The sequence below is a fragment of the Anabrus simplex genome, chromosome 2, assembly GCF_040414725.1.
Source record: "Anabrus simplex isolate iqAnaSimp1 chromosome 2, ASM4041472v1, whole genome shotgun sequence".
NCBI classification, from domain to species: Eukaryota; Metazoa; Arthropoda; class Insecta; order Orthoptera; family Tettigoniidae; genus Anabrus; species Anabrus simplex.
In genome coordinates, this window is record NC_090266.1 from 333,342,313 (window position 1) to 333,363,925 (window position 21,613).

A 21,613-nucleotide genomic window follows, 5' to 3' on the forward strand; every position below is an offset into this window, starting at 1 on the left:
TATCCACGTCGTTTAACGCAGCACCTGCTCAAACTGACGAACTCCGTGGTCGATATAGAGCTGCGCGCGATGTTGTAAGGGCCGTCTAGCCCGTTGCAACATCTCTGGCGAAACGGATCGGCATGCCTCGGTGATAAGCTGTCTGCGGTGAGAAGGACTGGCCGGCTCCTGTGCATACACCAGGTGTTTTACATTGCACCACAGAAAAATCCAGGGGCGTAAGATTGGGCGATCTGGCGGGCCAGGGGACAGGTCCTCCCCTTGCTATCCATTTATCTGGATACGTCTTATGGAGATAGTTCCGGACGACCACCGCTGCGTGCGGTGGAGCTCCGTCATGTTGAAACCAGATCCTGCAGTGGTGAAGGAGTGGCATATGCTCCAAAACGGTGATAGTTCATCTTGGAGAAATCGCGGATAGCGTTGGCTGGTCAGATGGCCCTCAAAGAAATGGGGACCAATGAGGTGATCACCCATGATTTCACACTATACATTCACGCCCCACTGTACCTGAAGAGCTGTCTGTCGCACCCAATGGGGATTATCCACACTCCAGTAATACATATTATGGCGATTAACGGTTCCATTGTTTTGGAATCGTGCTTCGTCCGTAAATATGAGAGTCGCTAGAAAAGCAGGACCAGTATCCACATGCTGTAGGATCCATTGACAGAACGCCACCTGAGCATCGAAATTATAACCATGGAGCTCCTGGTGTAAGTGCAGATGGTACGAGTGAAACCGGTGGGTATGCAATATCCGCATAATGGACGCTCGGCTTAAGTTCGTGTCCTGTGCAATGGCCCGTGTGCTAGTATGGTGGTTACACCGGTTAGCGTCAAACACGACCTTTTCATTGTCAGCAGACGTTACGGAATGATCCTTGAGCGAAAGCCTTTTCAATACCCTGTCCTATTTCGCACTAGATGCCCTTTTTCGACCTCTTTCTTTCTCATGATCAATATTTCCTTTTCCCCTGTATTTTTCAGTAACATCAAAATCGTACACAATAAAATCTGTCCTAGAGGCTATCTCTTTGGTGCCGAGACCAACTGATGAATAAGCAAGTATAGCAACTTTCTTTTCTGGTGTTAATTCAACTGATCTACCCATCATCTCGCTGCAAAGTCCCAAGTGAAAATGACTGTATAAACACTGGCTTCATTGTAAAAACAAACAAACAACAACAACAACACCAACAACTACAACGAGAGTTGTGTATTGTTGGAATAAATATGAGAAGAGGTCAAACTTTCAAGGCAAGAACATGTCAGCAATGTTTAACAACAATGGGACTGGTATAAACTGAAGCAAACGGTTGTAAAAGACAAAAAGACAAAATAATTCATGGTGATGCAATGAATATTTCCACCACTGTACAATCTCTGGACAACGGAGCCTCACGGAAGTTCCAACACTTGATAATTTACTCGCCCTGCTTTCGCCATGCAGTGTTGAATGAACTTTTTCCACCCGTCAGACATGTCTGCAGAATTTGAACCCGTGACTATGTGATCGGGAGGCAGACACTTTGTTACTGATCCACAGAGGGAGCTAGTATTCTTAATAAAAATAACCTTTAAATACATCATCTTTTAATTAACAAATTACATGCAAAACACTTCATGATTTTAAGCACTATTAAGCATTCCAACAGAGATGTACCCCTAGCAAGTTCTTATGATTGAAAATATAATGCGATCAGGCTTCAATATGTTATGTATTTGAAGTAATACACAATTTTATAAGGAATAAATAGTAAAAATGTAATGAATTTTAATACACACGCTGTCATCCCCGTACAGGCCATGAAGGCCCCTGGAGGAATGAAGGTGAATACTCGCTCTCTTCATAACTTCGGCAATAGCCTAATGTCCGGGTGCGTCAACCTCGGTTACGACTTAACCGTGGAAAAATGGATAGCATACCATGGTTAAGTTGATTTCTGTTGCATCAAGCCCGGTTTTGAAATTTGTGACGTTTTACCGCGGTTAAAAGTTAACCGGTCGTGAGCGAGCGGTTAAGTAGCTAGCCGAGGCCTTAAGGCCTAGGCCTACATACGGTACATGACCTCACGGGTAAGTTGTATGTTACGTGCATCAAAAGTGTCGTGATCCGATTTAAAAGTTTACCGGTCGTGAATGAGCGATATAAAACCTCACATTGCGTACCGGTACATCCAAAGTGCCGTGATGTTATCGTTAAAATGGATTTAGCACCACATATCGTGTACCGTATCTAGAATATCTGGAAGATGATGACCAGAGAGAAAGAGACTGTGGCGTCCTTGTTACAATTACCAATACAGATGACCAACTCAAGTTCCCAGCTTATAGAAATAATCCTGTTTTTCTAAGTCAGCAGTTCAGTTTCAAATGCGCTAAGATTTGGCATTCTAGCAAATACAGTAGAGACAATACGCATCACTCGGCGAGATATCGAGGGACAGCTATTAGAGCTCTCTAGCGGAATGACCTGAGAACTACTGATTCTGTCATAAGAGCACGTGTATTTGTGTGTGAAGTTTTTGGTGTTATTTATGCGTTTTCAGTGAGTTGACATAATTAAATAGTAGCGTGTGTCATTCCTTGATATCTCCTCTCAACATGAGGGGAAAGGTATGTGCTGTGTTTGGCTGCAGTAACTATGAAGTAGAGAATAATGCGCGGTCTTTCTTTCGTTTCCGTTCTGACAAGAAAATGTAAGTAATGTTGTGTTTGCATATATATTCTTCCAGTGACAAAGAGACTTTTATAGTACTTCATCATCTTCTGACCCGCTCGACCCATATTTTAACTGGCTTAAAATATAATACGCATATTTTATTGTATAGTGCAGCAGTTAACCTTCAATACCGATGTGTTGTTGTAGGTGTTATCTGTGGGTTTTGTAATGTCACAGAAGTGATTTGGATAAGGTGTACAAGAAAGAAGGGACGTTACGCTTATATAAGAATTATAAGATCTGTTCAGATCATTTCCAGGCCAGCGACTTTAAAAATCCTGAACAAAATATGGGTGACTTAAGAAATGTACACATTTTGTTGAAGCAATATGATGCAAATTTGCTTTACCCTAATGTAATAGGAAGTATTGCTTATAGGGAAGTTTTGAATGTTTTTGAGGCTAATTTTATAGATTTTCTTTCTCTTAGTAGGCTTCATGTTAAGAGGAAAATTGTCCAGCTTTTAAATGTTAATTCATTGCATCATGTGTATAAGGAATGTGCCAATATTTTTAATGACAATTGTCTTAATGTGATGATAAAATCTTTTTTAAATGAGAAAAAGACAAATCTAACCGTAAAAGTTCAGGCAGGAATGACAAAGCAAAAATGTAATGCATAAATGAAAGATCAAGCCATTTCACAGCAGTCCATTTCACATCTTGTTTATATGTCTAATTTCAGTCTTTGAATAATAACCTTTTAAATAATTCTTCATTCATTTATCCAGAAATGCTTTAGCAACTTCGAAGTTAATATCTCAATAACACTTTCTTTCTAGACGTAATTTATTTATCCATTTTCGTAAATGCATTTCCATTGATACGGTATTTGAATTTTGAGCTACTTTTCAGGTCAAGTCACTAGGAGCGCCACCGTCGAATTGTCTCCCATTTTAACAAGGCTAAATCTGGAAATTTTACCTACACTCAGATTAATTTACTCTTATAAGCACCCTTAAATGTTAGATTATTAAGTTAAATGAATAAAATGTCAATGTAAGGTTAGAAACATTATAGTTTATATTTTTCAAGATATAGTTTTAATAATAGTAAATATTATAAATTAATTTTAAAATGTTAAAATGATTTTTATGATGCTTTACATTTCATTCAAATTACATTTCACATTAACTTTAAATTGTTTATTATAATGTTCAGGGTTGGAACCCCACTGTTGGCAGCCCTGAGGTGGTTTTCCTTGGTTTCCCATTTACACACCTGGGGCTTACCTTAATTAAGGCCACGGCTGCTTCTTTTGCACTCCTAGCCCTTTCCTGTCCCGTCGCCATAAGATCTATGTTCAGTATTATTATGTTTATGTAGGTGCATAATTATATGGTTTGGCATAATAGCAGGCTTCATAGCCTGAGCCCTGCCATGTACAGAAAGGCATAAATAAATAAATAAATAAATAAATAAATAAATAAATAAATGAATGAATGAATGTCGCGTATTGTCTCTACTGTATTTGCTGTTAGGTTGCATTCAGGAGATAGTGGGTTGGAACCCCACTGTTGGCAGCCCTGAGGTGGTTTTCCTTGGTTTCCCATTTACACACCTGGGGCTTACCTTAATTAAGGCCACGGCTGCTTCTTTTGCACTCCTAGCCCTTTCCTGTCCCGTCGCCATAAGATCTATCTGTGTCGGTACGATGTAAATCCAACAGTAAAAAAAATTGTTACAGAAGTTGTAGCAATCTTAATAAATTTACAGATCTGTGCCATACCATACCATACCATACCATATCATTAAAGTTCAAACACTGGCCTGATAAGTGCTTATGTGTGAGAGTTTTGAATGAGGCAGATCTACTACTCTAATTACTGAGATAACTACTGTACCTGTTAGGAATTCTGTCCCTTCAATTTACCATACTATAGACCTAGTGAACTTGAGGAAAGGTGAGATTTGTTTCCATACATAATGATTGCCTACTACCATATCACTTTTATACCAATGTGTATGTTATTTCAGAGTACAACTTGCTGTAAAAACATGAAAATATCAAAAAACTACTTCATGTGTTTTTGGTACTTCATAACACATTTTTCAATTTCATTATCAATAAATATATTGATATTCAACTTTTTATTTGCATAAAACTTGTGATGGCCTTTCAGTTATAAGTTCATGAATATCTGGTGAATTTTAGCAAAGAACGGGCTTTAGGGAACTGATCAGTCTCTCTGTAAATACAAGTTTTGTGTCCAGCAACCAGAAAATACCAATGGTTCCAATGGGCAGTACAGTATATTGGTTCTTTCTTGCAATGAGGAGTGCTGTAATGTCCGTACATTATATCTCTGCCTTTGCATGACCGTTGCATTTCTAAGAAAGTGAAAGTTTCAGTTGCTGTCAGTGCTTTCCCATCCTTACATCACCAAAAACTTCTGATTTGTTAGTGCGCTGTTAAACCTCTAGCAAAAAAAGCCTGGCACAAGTGATATTTAACATAGTAAAACTTTCTGTGGTGCATAACACATTGAGAGGGTGGGATAACATGACAACATAGCAGCTTCTTGGTTGAACAATTCTGAGTAGCCTCTAGGGGCCAAAATGACTCCCATTTGATATACACCATAGGTATAAAGCGAACTAGAAGACTGACACAAGACATATATGTCCATCCTATTTTAATTGTCGTATGAATTTTTCTTCTAGCATGATTGAGTTTGGCATATCAATGGTCTAACTCATCAATTTAATTTAATTTAAATAACAGGGACTGATGAACATGATGTTAGACCCATTAAAATAAACAATAATAAATTTAATGTCAGGACTTGTTAGAAAATATAATTATATCAATTGATACTAAATGTCTTGATAATTCTTATGACACTGTTTGATCAATATTAGATTTGCATTCACCTAAGCCCCAAAAGAGGAAACCAACCTTCATAGAGTGAAAATCACAAGCTTGCCAGTTAACTGTCTCAGTTTTATGCACACCATATTTTCATGTTATTCAAGAACAGGTGAGATGCCAGTAAGACGACACAATATGGTGGCTCACGAATCGTAAAGGTGGTGGCTGACACCAGATTCCAAATAGGAAGAGGCCAGTGATCTGTGGTTCTTTATGTATTTAATGCCTACAGATTTACTTTCTTTTCTGTAATAAGGTATCCCTGAAGTCCTTTAAGATTCAGTATTGGGAAGTTATTTACTAACCCTCCTAAAAAAAGTAAACTGTTATATATGCCAACTGAACAACGTTAATACACTGATTAGTTCATTATAATGGTTTTCCCAAGTATGTGGGATGTAATTGAAAGGTGGATAGTACTGCGGAAACCAACAGAAAAGGTCACTAGGAATATATGCCGTATGGTCAATTGTTTGAGTTACAGACTTTCCAACTTTGTATGGGAAGTACTGGTAACAGCCTTACCGGGCACATACCATGTCGAGTAGCTGTCGCCATGTTGGTGTACCAGCTGGGATACTGCATACTAATACAAGAAGTCCTAAAACTGTCCACCATGTGCTTGAATGCTCTCTGGAATGTTCACCTGAATACACCACCTCATTGATTGTCGGACAGGTTCGAACGCGCCAGGCAATGCATGTACAGTAGAGTCTCGCTCATCCGACCTTCGCTTATCCGACATTCCGTGTTATCCGACACTGGTAGACTTAATTTGAACTTTTGGTGGAGACTAAATTCAGGCACACCCGCTGTGGAGGGTGCGACCATGGGACAAGCGCTGGCCTGACCGCTGGCGGTAGGACAGTTTTTTTCTCAAGGACAGGTGCAGTGAGTCTTCAGTCATTGTTCATTGTAGTATTGGTTGGTTGCGGATGTTGTAGTTTTCATATCCTCTGTGAGTGTAGCGAGTAAGATTGTTTCTATGGAAGACAAGTTGACTGCATGAAAGAGACTGGACAAAGAGGAAATTCTTCAAAATGTGGCTTCAGATTATGGATGTTGGATGTGTTACAGTGGGAGACTGGAAAAAAAGAGAGGGAAGAAATTTAAAAGTGGCGCTCTGCCAGAGCAGAGAAAAAAAGAAAAATGTGAGTACGAAAAAGTAAGTGAAGCACTATTTCTTTGGTTATCTCAACACCGGGAGAAGGACCTGCCAATATCTGGCCCCATTCTACGGGAAAAGGCTGTGTATTTCCAGAAGGAGTTTAATGAAGGGGACCCTAATTTTCCTGCCAGTGCTGGGTGGATTGATTGGTGGAAGAAAGGGTAGGCATTAGGCAGCTTAATATCTGTGGAGAAAAGTTTCTTTTCGTAAGACATCTCGAATGTTTTCGTTCAATACTGCATATACTGTACAATTGAACTGATAATTCAATAAACAGAGTACCGTAAAACATGTCATTGTTTTAGTACTAGAGTATAGCCTTCCTGTTTGTTTCAGTTCATTTTCAAAGTTATTCTGTATTATCCGACATTTTCGGTGATCCAACGTACTCCAGGTCCCGTTTCGGTCGGATAATCGAGACTCTACTGTATTCGATGATAACTTGTTCGACGTGCTGGTGAAGTACTGCAGTCTTTACAGATTCTACTTTAGATTTAGGGTGGTATAAACAGCCTCAAAAAGGGTGCTGGGTGCTGTTTTATCAGTATCAATAATCAATAATTGCATTTAAAGAAAAGCAGTACTGTATTGTGATCAAAACGTGTACGTAATCTCATAATTTCTTTTGTTGGTTATAAAGAGTATTTAGTAGTTGATTACAATTTTGTGGCTTGCTTCTGTTCCAGATTCTACAGATATAGTAGACTGCAAGTTGAAACTGATACTGGGACTGATATGGACACTTATTCTTCACTATTCTATCTCCATGCCCATGTGGGAAGGGGAGGAGGACGCCCCACATGGCGAGGGCAAAGGTCCTACTCCAAAACAGAGGTAAGTTTCTCGTTATACTAACTCCAACGTGCAAATTTCACCGGTGGTTACTAATAAGCTTAACCAACTAATCACTGTGAAAAGTGACATTTTTTGATGCAACACTTTATCTGAAATCTGGATGCAAATTAGTGCTAGCCATTTTCAGCAAGTCCGTCAAGTGTTCATTAGTTGACAGCAGTCTAAGTTTATTTCTTATAAACTTTATTTTGAACCAAAAAGCACACACAACTTTAGTACCAATGTGTCAAACTCTGTACATTTATTTGCAGACACATCATGGAATGGACTGAAGGTACAGTTTTGAATATTTCAATCAATCAATCAATCAATCAATCAATCAATCAATCAATCAATCAATCAATCAATCAATCAATCAATCAAAAAATCAATCCTTATCTGCATTTAGGGCAGTCGCCCAGGTGACAGATTCCCTATCTGTTGTTTTCCTAGCCTTTTCTTAAATGATCACAATGAAATTGGAAAATTATTGAATATTTCCCTTGGTAAGTTATTCCAATCCCTAACTCCCCTTCCTATAAATGAATATTTGCTGCAGTTTGTCCTCTTGAATTCCAACTTTATCTTCATATTGTGATCTTTCCTACTTTTAAAGGCACCACTCAAACTTATTCATCTACTGGATGTCCTCCCACTATATCTCTCCACTGACAGCTCGGAACATACCACTTAATTGAGCAGCCCGTCTCCTTTCTCCCAAGTCTTCCTAGCCCAGACTTAGCAACATTTTTGTAACGCCACTCTTTTGTCGGAAATCACCCACAACAAATCAAGCTCTGCTTTTCTTTGGATTTTTTCCAGTTCTTGAATCAAGTAATCCTGGTGAGGGTTCCATACACTGGAACCATAGTCTAGTTGGGGTCTTACCAGAGACTTATATGCCCTCTCCTTTACTTCCTTACCACAACCCCTAAATACCCTCATAACCATGTGCAGAGATCTGTACCCTTTATTGACAATCATATTTATGGGATTACCCCAATGAAGGTCTTTTCTTATATTAACACCTTGATACTTATAATGATCCCCAAAAGGAACTTTCACCCTATCAGCACAGTAATTAAAACTGAGAGGACTTTGCCTATTTGTGAAACTCACAACATGACTTTTAACCCCGTTTATCATCATACCACTGCCCACCGTCCATCTCACAACACTATCGAGGTCACCCTGCAGCCGCTCACAATCTTGTAACTTATTTATTACTCTGCACAAAATAACATCATCTGCAAACAGCCTTATCTCCGATTCCACTTCTTTACACATATCATTGATATATATCAGAAAACATAAAGGTCCAATAATACTGCCTTGAGGAATACCCCTCTTAATTATTACATGGTCAGATAAAGCTTCGTCTACTCTAATTATCTGAGTTCTATTTTCTAGAAATATAGCACTCATTTTTGTCAGTAGTCTTCCATGATCTACTCTATCAAATGCCTTAGATAGGTCAATCGTAATGCAGTCCATTTGGCCTCCTGAATCCAGGATATCTGCTATATCTTGCTGAAATCCTACAAGCTGAGCTTCAGTGGAATAACATTTCCTAAAACCAAACTGCCTTCTGTCAAACCAGTTATTAATTTCGCATACATGTCTAATATAATCAGAAAGAATGCTTTCCCAAAGCTTACATGCAATGCATGTCAAACTGACTGGTCTGTAATTTTCAGCTTTATGTCTATCACCCTTTCCTTTATACACAGGGGCTACTATAGCAACTCTCCATTCATTTGGTATAGCTCCTTCAATCAAACAATAATCAAATAAGTATTTCAGATATGGCACTACATCCCAACCCATTGCCTTTAGTATATCCCCAGAAATCTTATCAATTCCAGCTGCTCTTCTAGTTTTCAACGTTTGTATCCTACTGAAAATGTCATTGTTATCATAGGTAGATTTTAATACTTCTTGAGTATTACTCACATCCCCTATCTGGACATTATCCTTGTAACCAACAATCTTTACATACTGCTGATTGAATACTTCTGCCTTTTGAAGATCCTTGCATACACACTCCCCTTGTTCATTAGTGATTCCTGGAATGTCCTTCTTTGAACCTGTTTCTGCCTTGAAGTACCTATACATACCATTCAATTTTTCACTAAAATTTGTATGACCACCAATTATGCTTGCCATCAAGTTATCCTTAGCTGACTTCCTTGCTAGATTCAATTTCCTAGTAAGTTCTTTCAATTTCTCCTTACTTCCATAACCATTTCTAACTCCATTTCGTTCCAACCTGCACCTCCTTCTTAGTCTCTTTACTTCTCTGTTCTAATATAGTGGATCTTTACCATTCCTTACCACCTTTAAAGGTACAAACCTATTTTCACATTCCTCGACAATTGCTTTAAACCCATCCCAGAGTCTGTTTACATTTTTATTTACCATTTTCCAGCGATCATAGTTACTTTTTAAAAACTCCCTCATGCCTGTCTTATCAGCCATATGGTACTGCCTAATAGTCCTAATTTTTATACCTTCCTTTCTTTCACATTTATTTTTAACTACGACAAAAACAGTTTCGTGGTCACTAATACCATCTATTACTTCGGTTTCTCTATAGAGCTCATCTGGTTTTATCAGCACCACATCCAAAATATTCTTCCCTCTAGTTGGTTCCATCACTTTCTGAATCAGGTGCCCTTCCCATATTAACTTACTTGCCATTTGTTGTTCATGCTTTCTGTCGTTCGCATTACCTTAAATTGAGATCACCCGCTACAATCACGTTCCTTTCCTTATCGTTTCTCACATAGCTGATTATCTTATCAAATAATTCTGAATCAGCATCAGCTCTACCCTTTCCTGGTCTGTGCACTCCAAAGACATGAAGTTGCCTATTATCTTTAGAGATGAGCCTTACACCCAGAATTTCATCTTTTTCATCCTTAACTTTTTCGTAGCTTACAAATTCTTCTTTCACCGGAATGAATACTCCCCCTCCCACTATTCCTACCCTATCTCTACGATACACACTCCAGTTCCGTGATAATATTTCTGCATCCATTGTATCATTTCTCAGCCATGATTCAACTCCTATTACAATATCTGGTAAGTATATATCTATTAAATTACTTAATTCGATTCCTTTGTTTACAATGCTTCTACAATTGAGCACTAACATTTTTATGTCATCCCTACTTGATTTCCAGTTCCCTGTTTGCTTAACACCACTCCCTAGGCCACCCTGTTTCCATGAGTGTACCTGGCTATAACCCTTCTAAACAAGTTTCCTAACTTACATGTACCACTGCTGTTTAAGTGAAGGCCATCTGAGTGCAGATCCCTGTCTCCTACCCACCCATTAGGATCTAGAAATCTCACTCCCAGTTCCCACATACCCACTCCATAGTGTCATTTAAATCCCCAATCACCTTCCAGTCAGTATCCCTCCTACACAGTATTCCACTGATAACAATCTCCGCTTCCTTAAACTTCATCCATGCTGCATTTACCAGCTATCTGGCTACTGAAACTGCCTCTGCTTCACTAGTCTATGTGCTGTTGGGTTCCAAAGTGTTCGTAAGATCTCTGGATTGTCAGCCAGTTTAATTCTCTCATCTAATTCAGGATGCTTGGAACATATGGAACATCCATACATGAGGAGTCAAATCCAATGTTAAAGCGTGTGGTGAAAATTTTGTGAAAAAGACTTTCTTTTACCCTTAACTCAGTGACAGTTTGGGAGTTATACATGAGCCACATTTTCTTAATATTTTACTCACTACTTAAATAAATTCTAAAATCAGATTTACCCCTACAATAATGTGATTCCAGACCTTTGAATTGCTTTATGAAACTTATAACTGCATCCCTCTTTTGTGAATATATCTGGGTTCTACGGTCACCTCCCCTATTTTCTTTTGGTATTAAACCAGACTTTTGAAAACGTTTTGCCACTCCCTGAACTCTGTGTTTTGTAATACCTAACACACTTAGAAATGTTTCCCTGCACACAGGAATTTTGGTTGTGTTTCTGTTCATATAATATAGTATCAAAAGTGTTTTTGCTCCCCTGGTGGCAGCACTAGGCCTATGTCGAACTGGAGGCATTAAGTCAATGTACTTCAGAATGAAGCAATCTTATTTTATTTTGTCAGGATATCTGTAGAATTGATCATGAAAGGTAGTTATATCAGCTTTCTTTACAGTCATACACTGGTGAGTTTTTGTTGAATGCCCACACACTGGAAGTTTCGGCCTGTCGCTTGAAGCACAATATCTGTTTGAAAACAAAACACCCCCGTTAGTGTGCAAATTAAAAAATCAGCAATGTTTAAAAACATATTTCACTGAAGAAAATCAAAACATAATCTTAAGATACACTTACCTTTCCCTTTTCTGGTTTTCTCGTTTCCAAGAAAGCGGATTCCTCTGCCTTTTTCCCTGCCCTTTCAGGTGTCACTTCATCAACCTTAGTGTCTATTTTTTCCCAATATAATTATAATGATATATTATAATGATACCAACCACAACTTTCCATACAACAGAACTACAACACCTACAATAGTCACTATGAATCAGCTGTTCTTTCCCACACAATTCCTGCGATTGCTCTGTCATCTAGCATTAGAGGGGATGGCCGGTATTGCATGTCATAACCATACGCAGACGACAGTGTTTGCAACTAACTCCAATTTTTGATGAAGTAAATAAGCTGGTTGAAGGCAGAGTTTGCAGCTAGTAGTTTGCTACCTAGTGTAAAAGTGGATAGAGAACACATTCAGCACAAAAAGTGGATTTCAATTTTTTTGGGAGACGGCCGGTTTCGCAAATAGACGACTCATATATACACATTCAAAGCTCTCTTCTGCAGGCACTGTTGGTTCAGTGGAAGAATATTAATTACAAAGGGTGTCCACTGAAACAAGGTCACAAAAAATAATCAAACATTTTAACAGCAAAGAACATCCACCTTAAACATAAGCATACATTGTTATTTTGGTTAATCTAAATATTTGTATGGGAGGTACTAGAAGTGACTTTACAGCCTTACAAACATTACAGCTTTGGGAAGTTATCATTCGGCTTTGCCTGTTTAAAATTTAGCACAGTTTGCTTCACTGCAATATTCTCAAAAAGGGAATAAAGTCTGTTAAATGGTTCCATTCCCTGTACTTGTGATCCAGCATGACACACATTTGTCATCTCTTCAAGAATTTAAGAATCTCAGCTTTCAGTTTATTTGTGTATTTTCAGGCTTTTTCTTGTAATATTGGCCCACTCGCTCAAAGTTGCTTTGTTCGAGCACACTTGAACCACTCGTATACTGCAAAATTCACTTCTTAAAAGTTGACTCCTGCTTTCTTTTCATTCCTAGATTCATATTTTCCTCCTGCTCACATAAAATTTTATTTCTATTTCATTTTTATTTTTTACAAGTGTATTTGAATTTTTCAGCAAGCTTTCTCACTCGGAAGTCCTTTTGCACTTTCTGTAATTGCATTTCTTCTTGTCACAGCATTTAAGCATGATCATCTCTTGATACCGGTACTCATGTGTATTTATTATTCATTTCCCATTTCCAGTCTTCTGGGTCAGGTTGTGAATCAAGGACCTCCACAGCTTTCTGTCTCTCCACCACTCCCTTCTTTCCTCCAATATTTCTTCTACTTTTACTCCTCTCTTCTCTATACTCTCCTTCACCGTATCCATCCACTGTTTCTGGGCCTGCCCTATTGTCTTCCTCCTATTATTTTCTCCATAAATACTCACTTTGGAACTCTATCCTCTTCCATTCTCATCACCATTTCAGCTTACTTGCCTCTGTCTTGTCTTGTAGTTTAGGGAATCCAATTCTCTCTCTCATTTCTATGTTTCTGATTTTATCCCTATGTGCCTTCCCAATTATTCTTCTAATGAATTTCATCTTGACTGCTTGGATTCTCCTTTCCTCAAGTTTTGTTGTCACCCATGTGCCTGCCGCATATGTCAAAATTGGTGTGTAATACATTGCGTACAGAATTTTTGTGCATTTCTCCGGGTCATCCCGGTTCCACACTATACCTCTCAGACATTGGTGAAACCCATTGGCTTGCTGGATTTTCTTTCCAATTTCTTCACTTATTTTCCTATCTTCTGCAAGTACATTCCCCAAATATTTGAATCCTCTCAAAACTTCTAATTGTCTTCCCTTTACTTCAATATTCCATCTTCCTTCCCTATTACCTCTAGTCATCAGTACTGTCTTCATCTTCTCCACACTTATTTTCATTTCATATTCCTCTATCTCCCGATTCCATACAATAACTTGTTCTTGTCCTTCCATTTCATCTTCTCCCCATATTACTATGTTGTCTGCAAGGAGTAAGGCCTTTGTCTCTTTGCTTCCTATTTTTTGTTGTACACTTGTGGATTTCATCCATGACTGTAATGAAGAGTATAGGGGATAATACACTTCCTTGTCAAAGTCCTGTTTCTACATTGAACCAGTTTGTATCTCTTATCTTAGTCTTCATACTACTTACACACTTTCCATACTCATGTTTATTGGGCAATTGAAATGCTACTGTATTTCTCTGTGAACAATTAGTGCATGTACAGTAAGTCTCTTCCTTGTCAAGTTTAATTTATGTTCCTGACCTCGACCTTATCAGCAACGATCTGAATCCTGAATAGAATGATGCAAGCTGGGTTGGAAAATCCCTTCGTAACTTGTGAGTAAAGTCGCTGGCAAAGTTCCTGGGCAATTGGACTTCTCAGAATGTATACTAATTGAATGCAAGTATTGGAAAGGAACAAAGAAATGTCAAATAAAATCATATAGGGATAGATAGGAACAAGGAAAGGAACACAGCCCCCCCGACAAGCTCATTTCTGCTTCCCAGCTTCATCAGGAGGGCAGGCTTCAACACATGTCATACTGACAAGTGTGGGAAGCAGAAATGAGCTTGTCGGGGGGGGGGGGGCTAAGATTGATGAGGGGAGAGCCTATCTGTCTGAAGATAGCAGTGTATGAAGATGGTGAGATTGTGCTTGCCCATTTGTGTTTTCATGTTTTTCCTTGTGTGTCCTCTTTTGTCCCTCCCTCTTCTCACACTTACTTGCCATTTGTTTGACTTATGTGCTCCTTTTCTTGTTCCTATGTGTGTCTATATGATTGAATTAGACTGCAAGATGACCATAACAAAAGGTTAGGAAAGATACCCGTACAGAAGAATTAACTTCATGGCTACTACAGCATTTCAATGTACATTTCTTTCTCTCTTTTCCTTGGACTCAAAACAGTGAAGACATTCGAAAGGAATTCCCGTAAGTCTGCAGAATGGTTTTTGAAAGAAAAGGTGACATAGCCTGCTGTATAAAAGTGTTCTCGAACATGTAAAGTGTCTGCTTAAGACAAGTGGACGAGACTTACGGAGATGTCCGCTGTCTGGGGCTCTACTTGTCTGCTTAAATGAGGCTTATTAAATGTGTGCCCTATGCAAAATACTATTTCATGGAAAACTGTCCATATAGAGAGATATCTGCTGAATAAAGGTGTCTGTTATGGCAGGATAGCCAGCCCCGTGGTGTTGGGGTAGCGTGCCTGCCTCTTACCCAGAGGCCCGGGGTTTGTTTCCTGGCCAGATCAGGGATTTTTACCTGGATCTGAGGGCTGGTTCGAGGTCCACTCAGCCTGCATGATTACAATTGAGGAGCTATCCAATGGTGAGATGGTGGCCCCGGTCTAGAGAGCCAAGAATAACGACCGTGAGGATTCGTCGTGTTGACCACACGACACCTCGTAATCTACAGGCCTTCAGGGCTGAGCAGCGGTCGCTTCATAGGCCAAGGCCCTTTGTGGCTGTTGCGCCATGGGGTTTGGTTTGGTTATGGCAGGTTTGTCTGTATATTTACTATTGTGCAACTAGACTTGGAACACGGTTGGTTGCTAACCTCCTTTTCTTTAAGTCTAAAGATTATGTCCCAGCACAATTGGTTAGAATATTTACGTGTGAGAGATTGTTAACCCTAGTGGTGTAGTTAGTTGCAGTTTTGTTTCCGACATAGCAGGTTCAAACCTGGCAGAGGACAGTGGCATATCGTCGGTGCGCCTGTGAAAACTGCTTGTGAAATATTTCAGCTTAGAACTTTGGCTGGTAAGGTTCTGTCATTTAATGTTCAATATTGTGCGAGTAATGTTGAAGAATTCTTGCTCTTCATGATACATGTGCTGCGGGTCAGTATTTCTCCCAAAATATTTACCATAGCATTTTTCGTAGGCGCAACTAGGATATGAAGATGTTAAAGTGCTAGATTTTGGGGACTGCTTTTGTTCCTGAAATATTATATATTTGTTCAAAAAGGACATTTTGTGACCATTCTATATGTCAAGACTATTTTCATTACTATATTAAAATTTGTTCCTTTTTCTTTTAACAGAAGATTTCCATTAATCCTAGTGACCTAACCTAATCTATTTAATGATGCAGAAGACGAAAAGGTGAAGGGTAATTATTTTACCTATTCTTAATTTTTAGGTTACTGCACTGGATCCAGAGCAAAGTTCCAGATCTTCCTATTACTAACTTCACATCAGACTGGAATGATGGGAAAGCAGTTGGAGCTCTGGTGGATGCTGTGGCACCAGGTAGCCTACTACTTGTTGTAGTTACTATTTATATGTGGGGTTCAAAACCATAGTGAACCAAGTCCATATGACAATATTTGAAAGTCAAAAAGTTTTTAATAGATAATAAATCACACTGATGTAGTAATGTAAATATAAATATGGCGATATATAAAATAAACTATTCATTTCTCACAGTCATATATTTGCAATTTTGTGTCAGTTATTAACAGTATCACTTACTGTGGTGAGATTCATCTAAGGGTTCAGAAGTTTCAAAATCATTACTAATTTTTGTTAGCTATTTGTTTGATAGTAGGACTAATTATGATAATATACCATTAGTAAAATATGGACTTGGTTCAGTGTGGCTGTGAATGAAACCACCATCTTCATTTGTTCTTTACAAAGATGCCAACTCTAGGACAGCAAATGAACTAATTATGTGGTTAAGGAAGGCAGTGAATAGAGCAGAGTTTCCAGTAACTTTCACACCAGGTATATCAAAATATTTTTTAAAAATGTGACTTGGTTCACAATGGCTGCGAACCCTTCATGTAGTTCAGTTTGACTTTCCTATGATATTGAGCACACCTACTTTGGATAATGTTTAGTGTTCCTTGCATAAAATATTTGATTTTAATTAAGGTTTTGAGATCATTTGCATTCCCACAATTTTGTAACATTGCTGTGTCACACATTCACTATTATAGTTTCCTCTACTGCCACCACTGGCACTTCTTTTGATCTTGTTAGAATTTTGCATTAAACCAGTCTCTTATTTAATGGCCATTTATTCTAATTGAATCTGCCATTTGAGAAATGTCACTAGTCCATATGTGTACAAAAATGAGTTATGGGTATCAGCCTTTTTTGAGATATAAATCTAATCTGCATTGAGAAACAACTAGAGTCCTCATTCTATCCGGTATGTTGCAAGCCTCAGAAATTCACAGTGAATCCAGAAGTGTCTTGAGTCCTGGACTCACGATGCTTCTGTGGTGAACCACATGGAAGCAGCACAGTCAAGAACACTACCTGAGGTGGACTCCATTATAGTGCCATTTTAGTTTCCTTGAGCAACTAATAGATTAAAACCACAGATTGAATGTATTGCAAAGCGTTGCATCCAGTGATTTGTGCTGGGCTGAGTGGCTCAGACGATTGAGGCATTGGCCCTCTGACCGCAGCTTGGCAGGTACGATCCTGGCTCAGTCCGGTGGTATTTGAAGGTGCTCAAATACGTCAGCCTCGTGTCGGTAGATTCACTGGCACGAAAAAGAACTTCCGCGGGACTAAATTCCGGCAATTTGGCGTCTCTGAAAACCGTAAAAGTAGTTGGTGGGACGTAAAGCAAATAAAATCATTATTATTGTTATTATTCCAGTGATAGTGTAATAGCTTGGGAGTGAATCGTAAATGCAAGAATGGAGTATGGAATACTCATGTACAAGAATGAACTTATTATGAAAGCAAAACTCTGTGGCACATGCCATGTAAATTACCATGAAAGATAGTGGAAGAAAAAAAATGTGGACCTCCATGTGGGTGAGTAGGCATGGTATTCTGTTTAGTATTATTCTATTTCTTTAGTTGTACTACTACAAATCTCCATTGTGTGTCCAACCACTATTACCGAAATGAATGTTTCAGTATATTGCAGCATGAGCAGGAACAATCATATATGTGAAAGACATACTTTGTAACCTGCTCTGAATTCTACAAATATTTATTTCAGGTGCAAGATATCCTGCTTCTCAATGTTTAAGGAGCTGAAACAAATTGAAATTTTGGAGAGTTTTGATATTTCTGATGAATATGAACACTATTTATACATCTTCAAGGCCGCATAGAAATTAGTGCTGTAAAAAAATACACCACCGAAGGAAAGAAGAACCGAAACTTAGATGAACTAATTTTGCTTACTTTGTACAGTCTGTAGGAAAGTGCACATTATTATTATTATTATTATTATTATTATTATTATTATTATTATTATTATTATTATTATTATTATTATTATTATTATTATTATAATATAATAAACATAAACATTAATTGCTTTACACAGCGTTACAGAATGAAGAGTCCATCATTTGGCAGATTTACTTTCAAAAGGAATATCTTCACAGGGCCAATGTGGGGAAACAACTGAAAGGAAATGCCATGCCTGGTGAAGTGTGACAAAATTATAATGCATATTGAATCATTCCCAGTTAAGATGCCTCATTATGGAATGAAACCTGTGAGTTATTTGGATAAAAAACTGTATGCCAAGTAGATGTAAGAGCTTTCCTTAAGGAGACACTCGAACACAAAAATTATTTAAAACGTTTGCCTGAAATATTTCAAGAAAAACTTTGACTTGTGATTTGGTAAACCACAAGTTGACATGTTCTTTTTGTGGGGAATTGGGTCCAGAGCTCAAGAGCCCATTTTTAAATGATACTGCAAAGCACGTAGTTGTCATGGGAATGATGATACACAGAAGACTAGCAAGAAAGTACTGTAACAAGATGAAAAAATGTTCAGGATATGGAACAAGGAAGATAATATGGGCATACGTTTTTACTTCATGCAGAACCTCCCCTTTCCCCATATTCCAGTGCATGAAGTCTATTATAACAGATAACTTTGGGTTAACATGTTAAACAAACAAATTTCATTTTTGAAAGAATATAATCAGATTCTATCAAATCATACCTTTTATAATTGATGAAAATTGTTCAGAACTGTAGAAACATTTATGTTCAGATTCTGTTTATGCCCTTCAATACTTGAAAGTTAGAACTTATCTTACTGAAGTGCTCCAGTAGTACGTCCTCTCATCTTGCTCGTCCAACAAACCGTGCGAGGTGGTGTAATGCTCCGTCATTGCCCTGAGGCCAGCTGGTTAGTTTGTTGATAACTTTCCATTATGTCATGCTCCAGTTGATGTCAACGGCTATTTTGAATTGTACTTTAGCTTTATTATTCTTCTTGTTTTGTTATGGCCATTCGTAGAGCATGTTGGAACTTGTTCATTGGATTGATGACTTTTGCATTCCTATTTCTCCAAAATCTCTTCATGAACTCACTGTGTTACCTCTTCCATTCTTCTGACCACTTTGTACCAGTCCTGCTGCTAGTTTTCACCATAAACATACGTTTATTTACTGAGGTCCTGAAGACCTTGCAAACTCTCATGTCATCTTCCCTGATGTTGAGTTCATTCAGGTCCCCTCTTGTTTCCTCTAGTCATTTATTCTCCTGTTTTGGGAATTTATTACATTGAATAATCTTCTGGTGAGTGTATTATTATCCACCCTAAAAATATGTCCAAAAAATTTCAAATGTCTCCTCTGTACAGTATTGTTGAAACTACTTGCTTGACTATAGAGGTCTACAGTTCACCTTTTGATCCAAATTCCATTTTCTTGTGTGGGGCCAAAAATTTTCCTAAGAATTTTACATTCTTATTTTTCAATATCTGCAATTTTAGAATGACCTCCTGAAGTTAAGGTTTCTGATGTATATAGAGCTTCTGATATGATAACTGTTTTGTAATGTTTCAATTTAGCACTAATTTATTGTAGTGATTCCATATTAATCTCAATGCCCTCTGAAATTTTGAGGCTTTTTCTGTATTGGCCAAACTGTTTAATCTTGAAGGACGAATTACTTCTCCAAGGTATTTAAAAAAGAATACCTGTGGAATTGTCCCATTTGCAGTTTCAGTTTTATCTTTCTTGCACTTTTGCTGAAAATTCTGCATATAATTGGTTTTCTCGAATGATATCTATTCTGTGTAATGTCTTGACAGATTCCTAGCTTTATTATTATTATTATTATTATTATTATTATTATTATTATTATTATTATTATTATTGGGATACCGTGGAGCATAGAGGTGTTTTTTTTTGTTTTTTTTTTTGCTAGTTGCTTTACGTCGCACCGACACAGATAGGTCTTATTGCAACGATGGGACAGGAAAGGGCTAGGAGTGGGAAGGAAGTGGCCGTGGCCTTAATTAAGGTACAGCCCCAGCATTTGCCTGGTGTGAAAATGGGAAACCTCGGAAAACCATTTTCAGGGCTGCCGATAGTGGGGTTCGAACCTACTATCTCCCGAATACTGGATACTGGCCGCACTTAAGCGACTGCAGCTATCGAGCTCGGTGCATAGAGGTGTAAGAAGGTGCGGGCATGGATGGGTGGGTAGAGAGAAGATAAAATTTGAATTTAAACCTTTAAATATTTCTTCCCTTTTTTTCTCTTTTTTTTTCTTTCTTCAGATTTTAATCTTTACACAAACAACAATGGACTAGATCAGGTTAGCTCATGTGCTTAAGAAACAGTTTTAGAAAGATCTATATCAACAAGGATTTACAAATGTGTTTGAAGCTTCCCAGTTACAAATTTAACAAGGGCACCAAATAAATCCACAAGGAAACTGAGCTTCAAAATTTACCACATTTACAAGGAGCGTTTTGCTCCACACAATTACTCTCTAGGAGACTATTCTCCAAAATTTAAAAGATCCAGGCCTCTTAAAGGCACAATCTACATTTTACCAAAACCAAACAATATTCACTGTCTTATCTGCTCAACAGTCTGATTTACATTTAAAAAGGAAATGAATAATAGTAGTTAACTTTAACAGGGGTAATAAGTACCCATTCTATATGGCCTTAGTGAAAAAGAAAAGGTTAAATTTACTGGCCGAAAATCAAAATGTTTGGAGGCGAACACTTGCACTCCTTTGGAATTCACTAGAACATCGTTAAAACCCTAGGTGGGCTTATGGCTCGAAGTTGCAGAGGCTAAGCCTATACTACGGAGTTGACTAGATGGTGAAAAGGTTTTAAGTTACAAAATTAAGAGATAGGTTTTAAAGATTATAAAATCATGGTCACCTCAATACCAAGTTGAAGGGGAATACAAGATGGTTCCCACTCTTTATACTCCAGGTAGATTAAGTTCTTTAGACTGGTTTGAAAATTTACATCTAGAAATTGAAGTTTACACTACGAAAAAATTTTGAAACCTTCCCCTCAGACTAGCTTTCTGAGACGATTACATGATTAAAAGATGTCTGCCATTACCTTGAGCTGGTGGACCTTTCGGAAATGGACGAGGCAAGCCCTCCCCTGCCTCCTCCTACATGAACACACTCTACTGCTGGACTTTAGCGATCGAAAGACCACATGGCCCAAAAGGTTCCCGCTTTTATAGCGGAGAGGAAGGTTCCAGAAATCTCTGGGCCGAAGCCCTGGACACACCCACAATTACCATTGGATAATCAAATACATATCAAAAATTCCTGATTGGTTGATAAAATAAATGTACAAAATTCCCTATTGGCTACAAGTTTAAACTGGTGGGAATAGATAGAAATGCTAGAAACCTTAGAATACCAAAAACATTCTACAAATAGTTCAGTTTAGGAAACTT

General features: G+C 38.1%; 1 protein-coding gene across 4 annotated transcripts in view; it reads left to right on the top strand.

Moving 5' to 3' along the window:
* Window positions 1-21,613, top strand: part of cher (filamin-A) — a 754,003-nt gene that overhangs the window by 240,216 nt on the left and 492,174 nt on the right. For all 4 annotated transcript variants that reach the window (XM_067140703.2, XM_067140704.2, XM_067140705.2 and 1 more), the window contains exons 2-3: window positions 7,450-7,597; window positions 16,093-16,202. In XM_067140703.2, coding sequence (XP_066996804.1) covers window positions 7,450-7,597; window positions 16,093-16,202 — 258 coding nt within the window. The remainder of the gene's footprint in view (window positions 1-7,449; window positions 7,598-16,092; window positions 16,203-21,613) is intronic.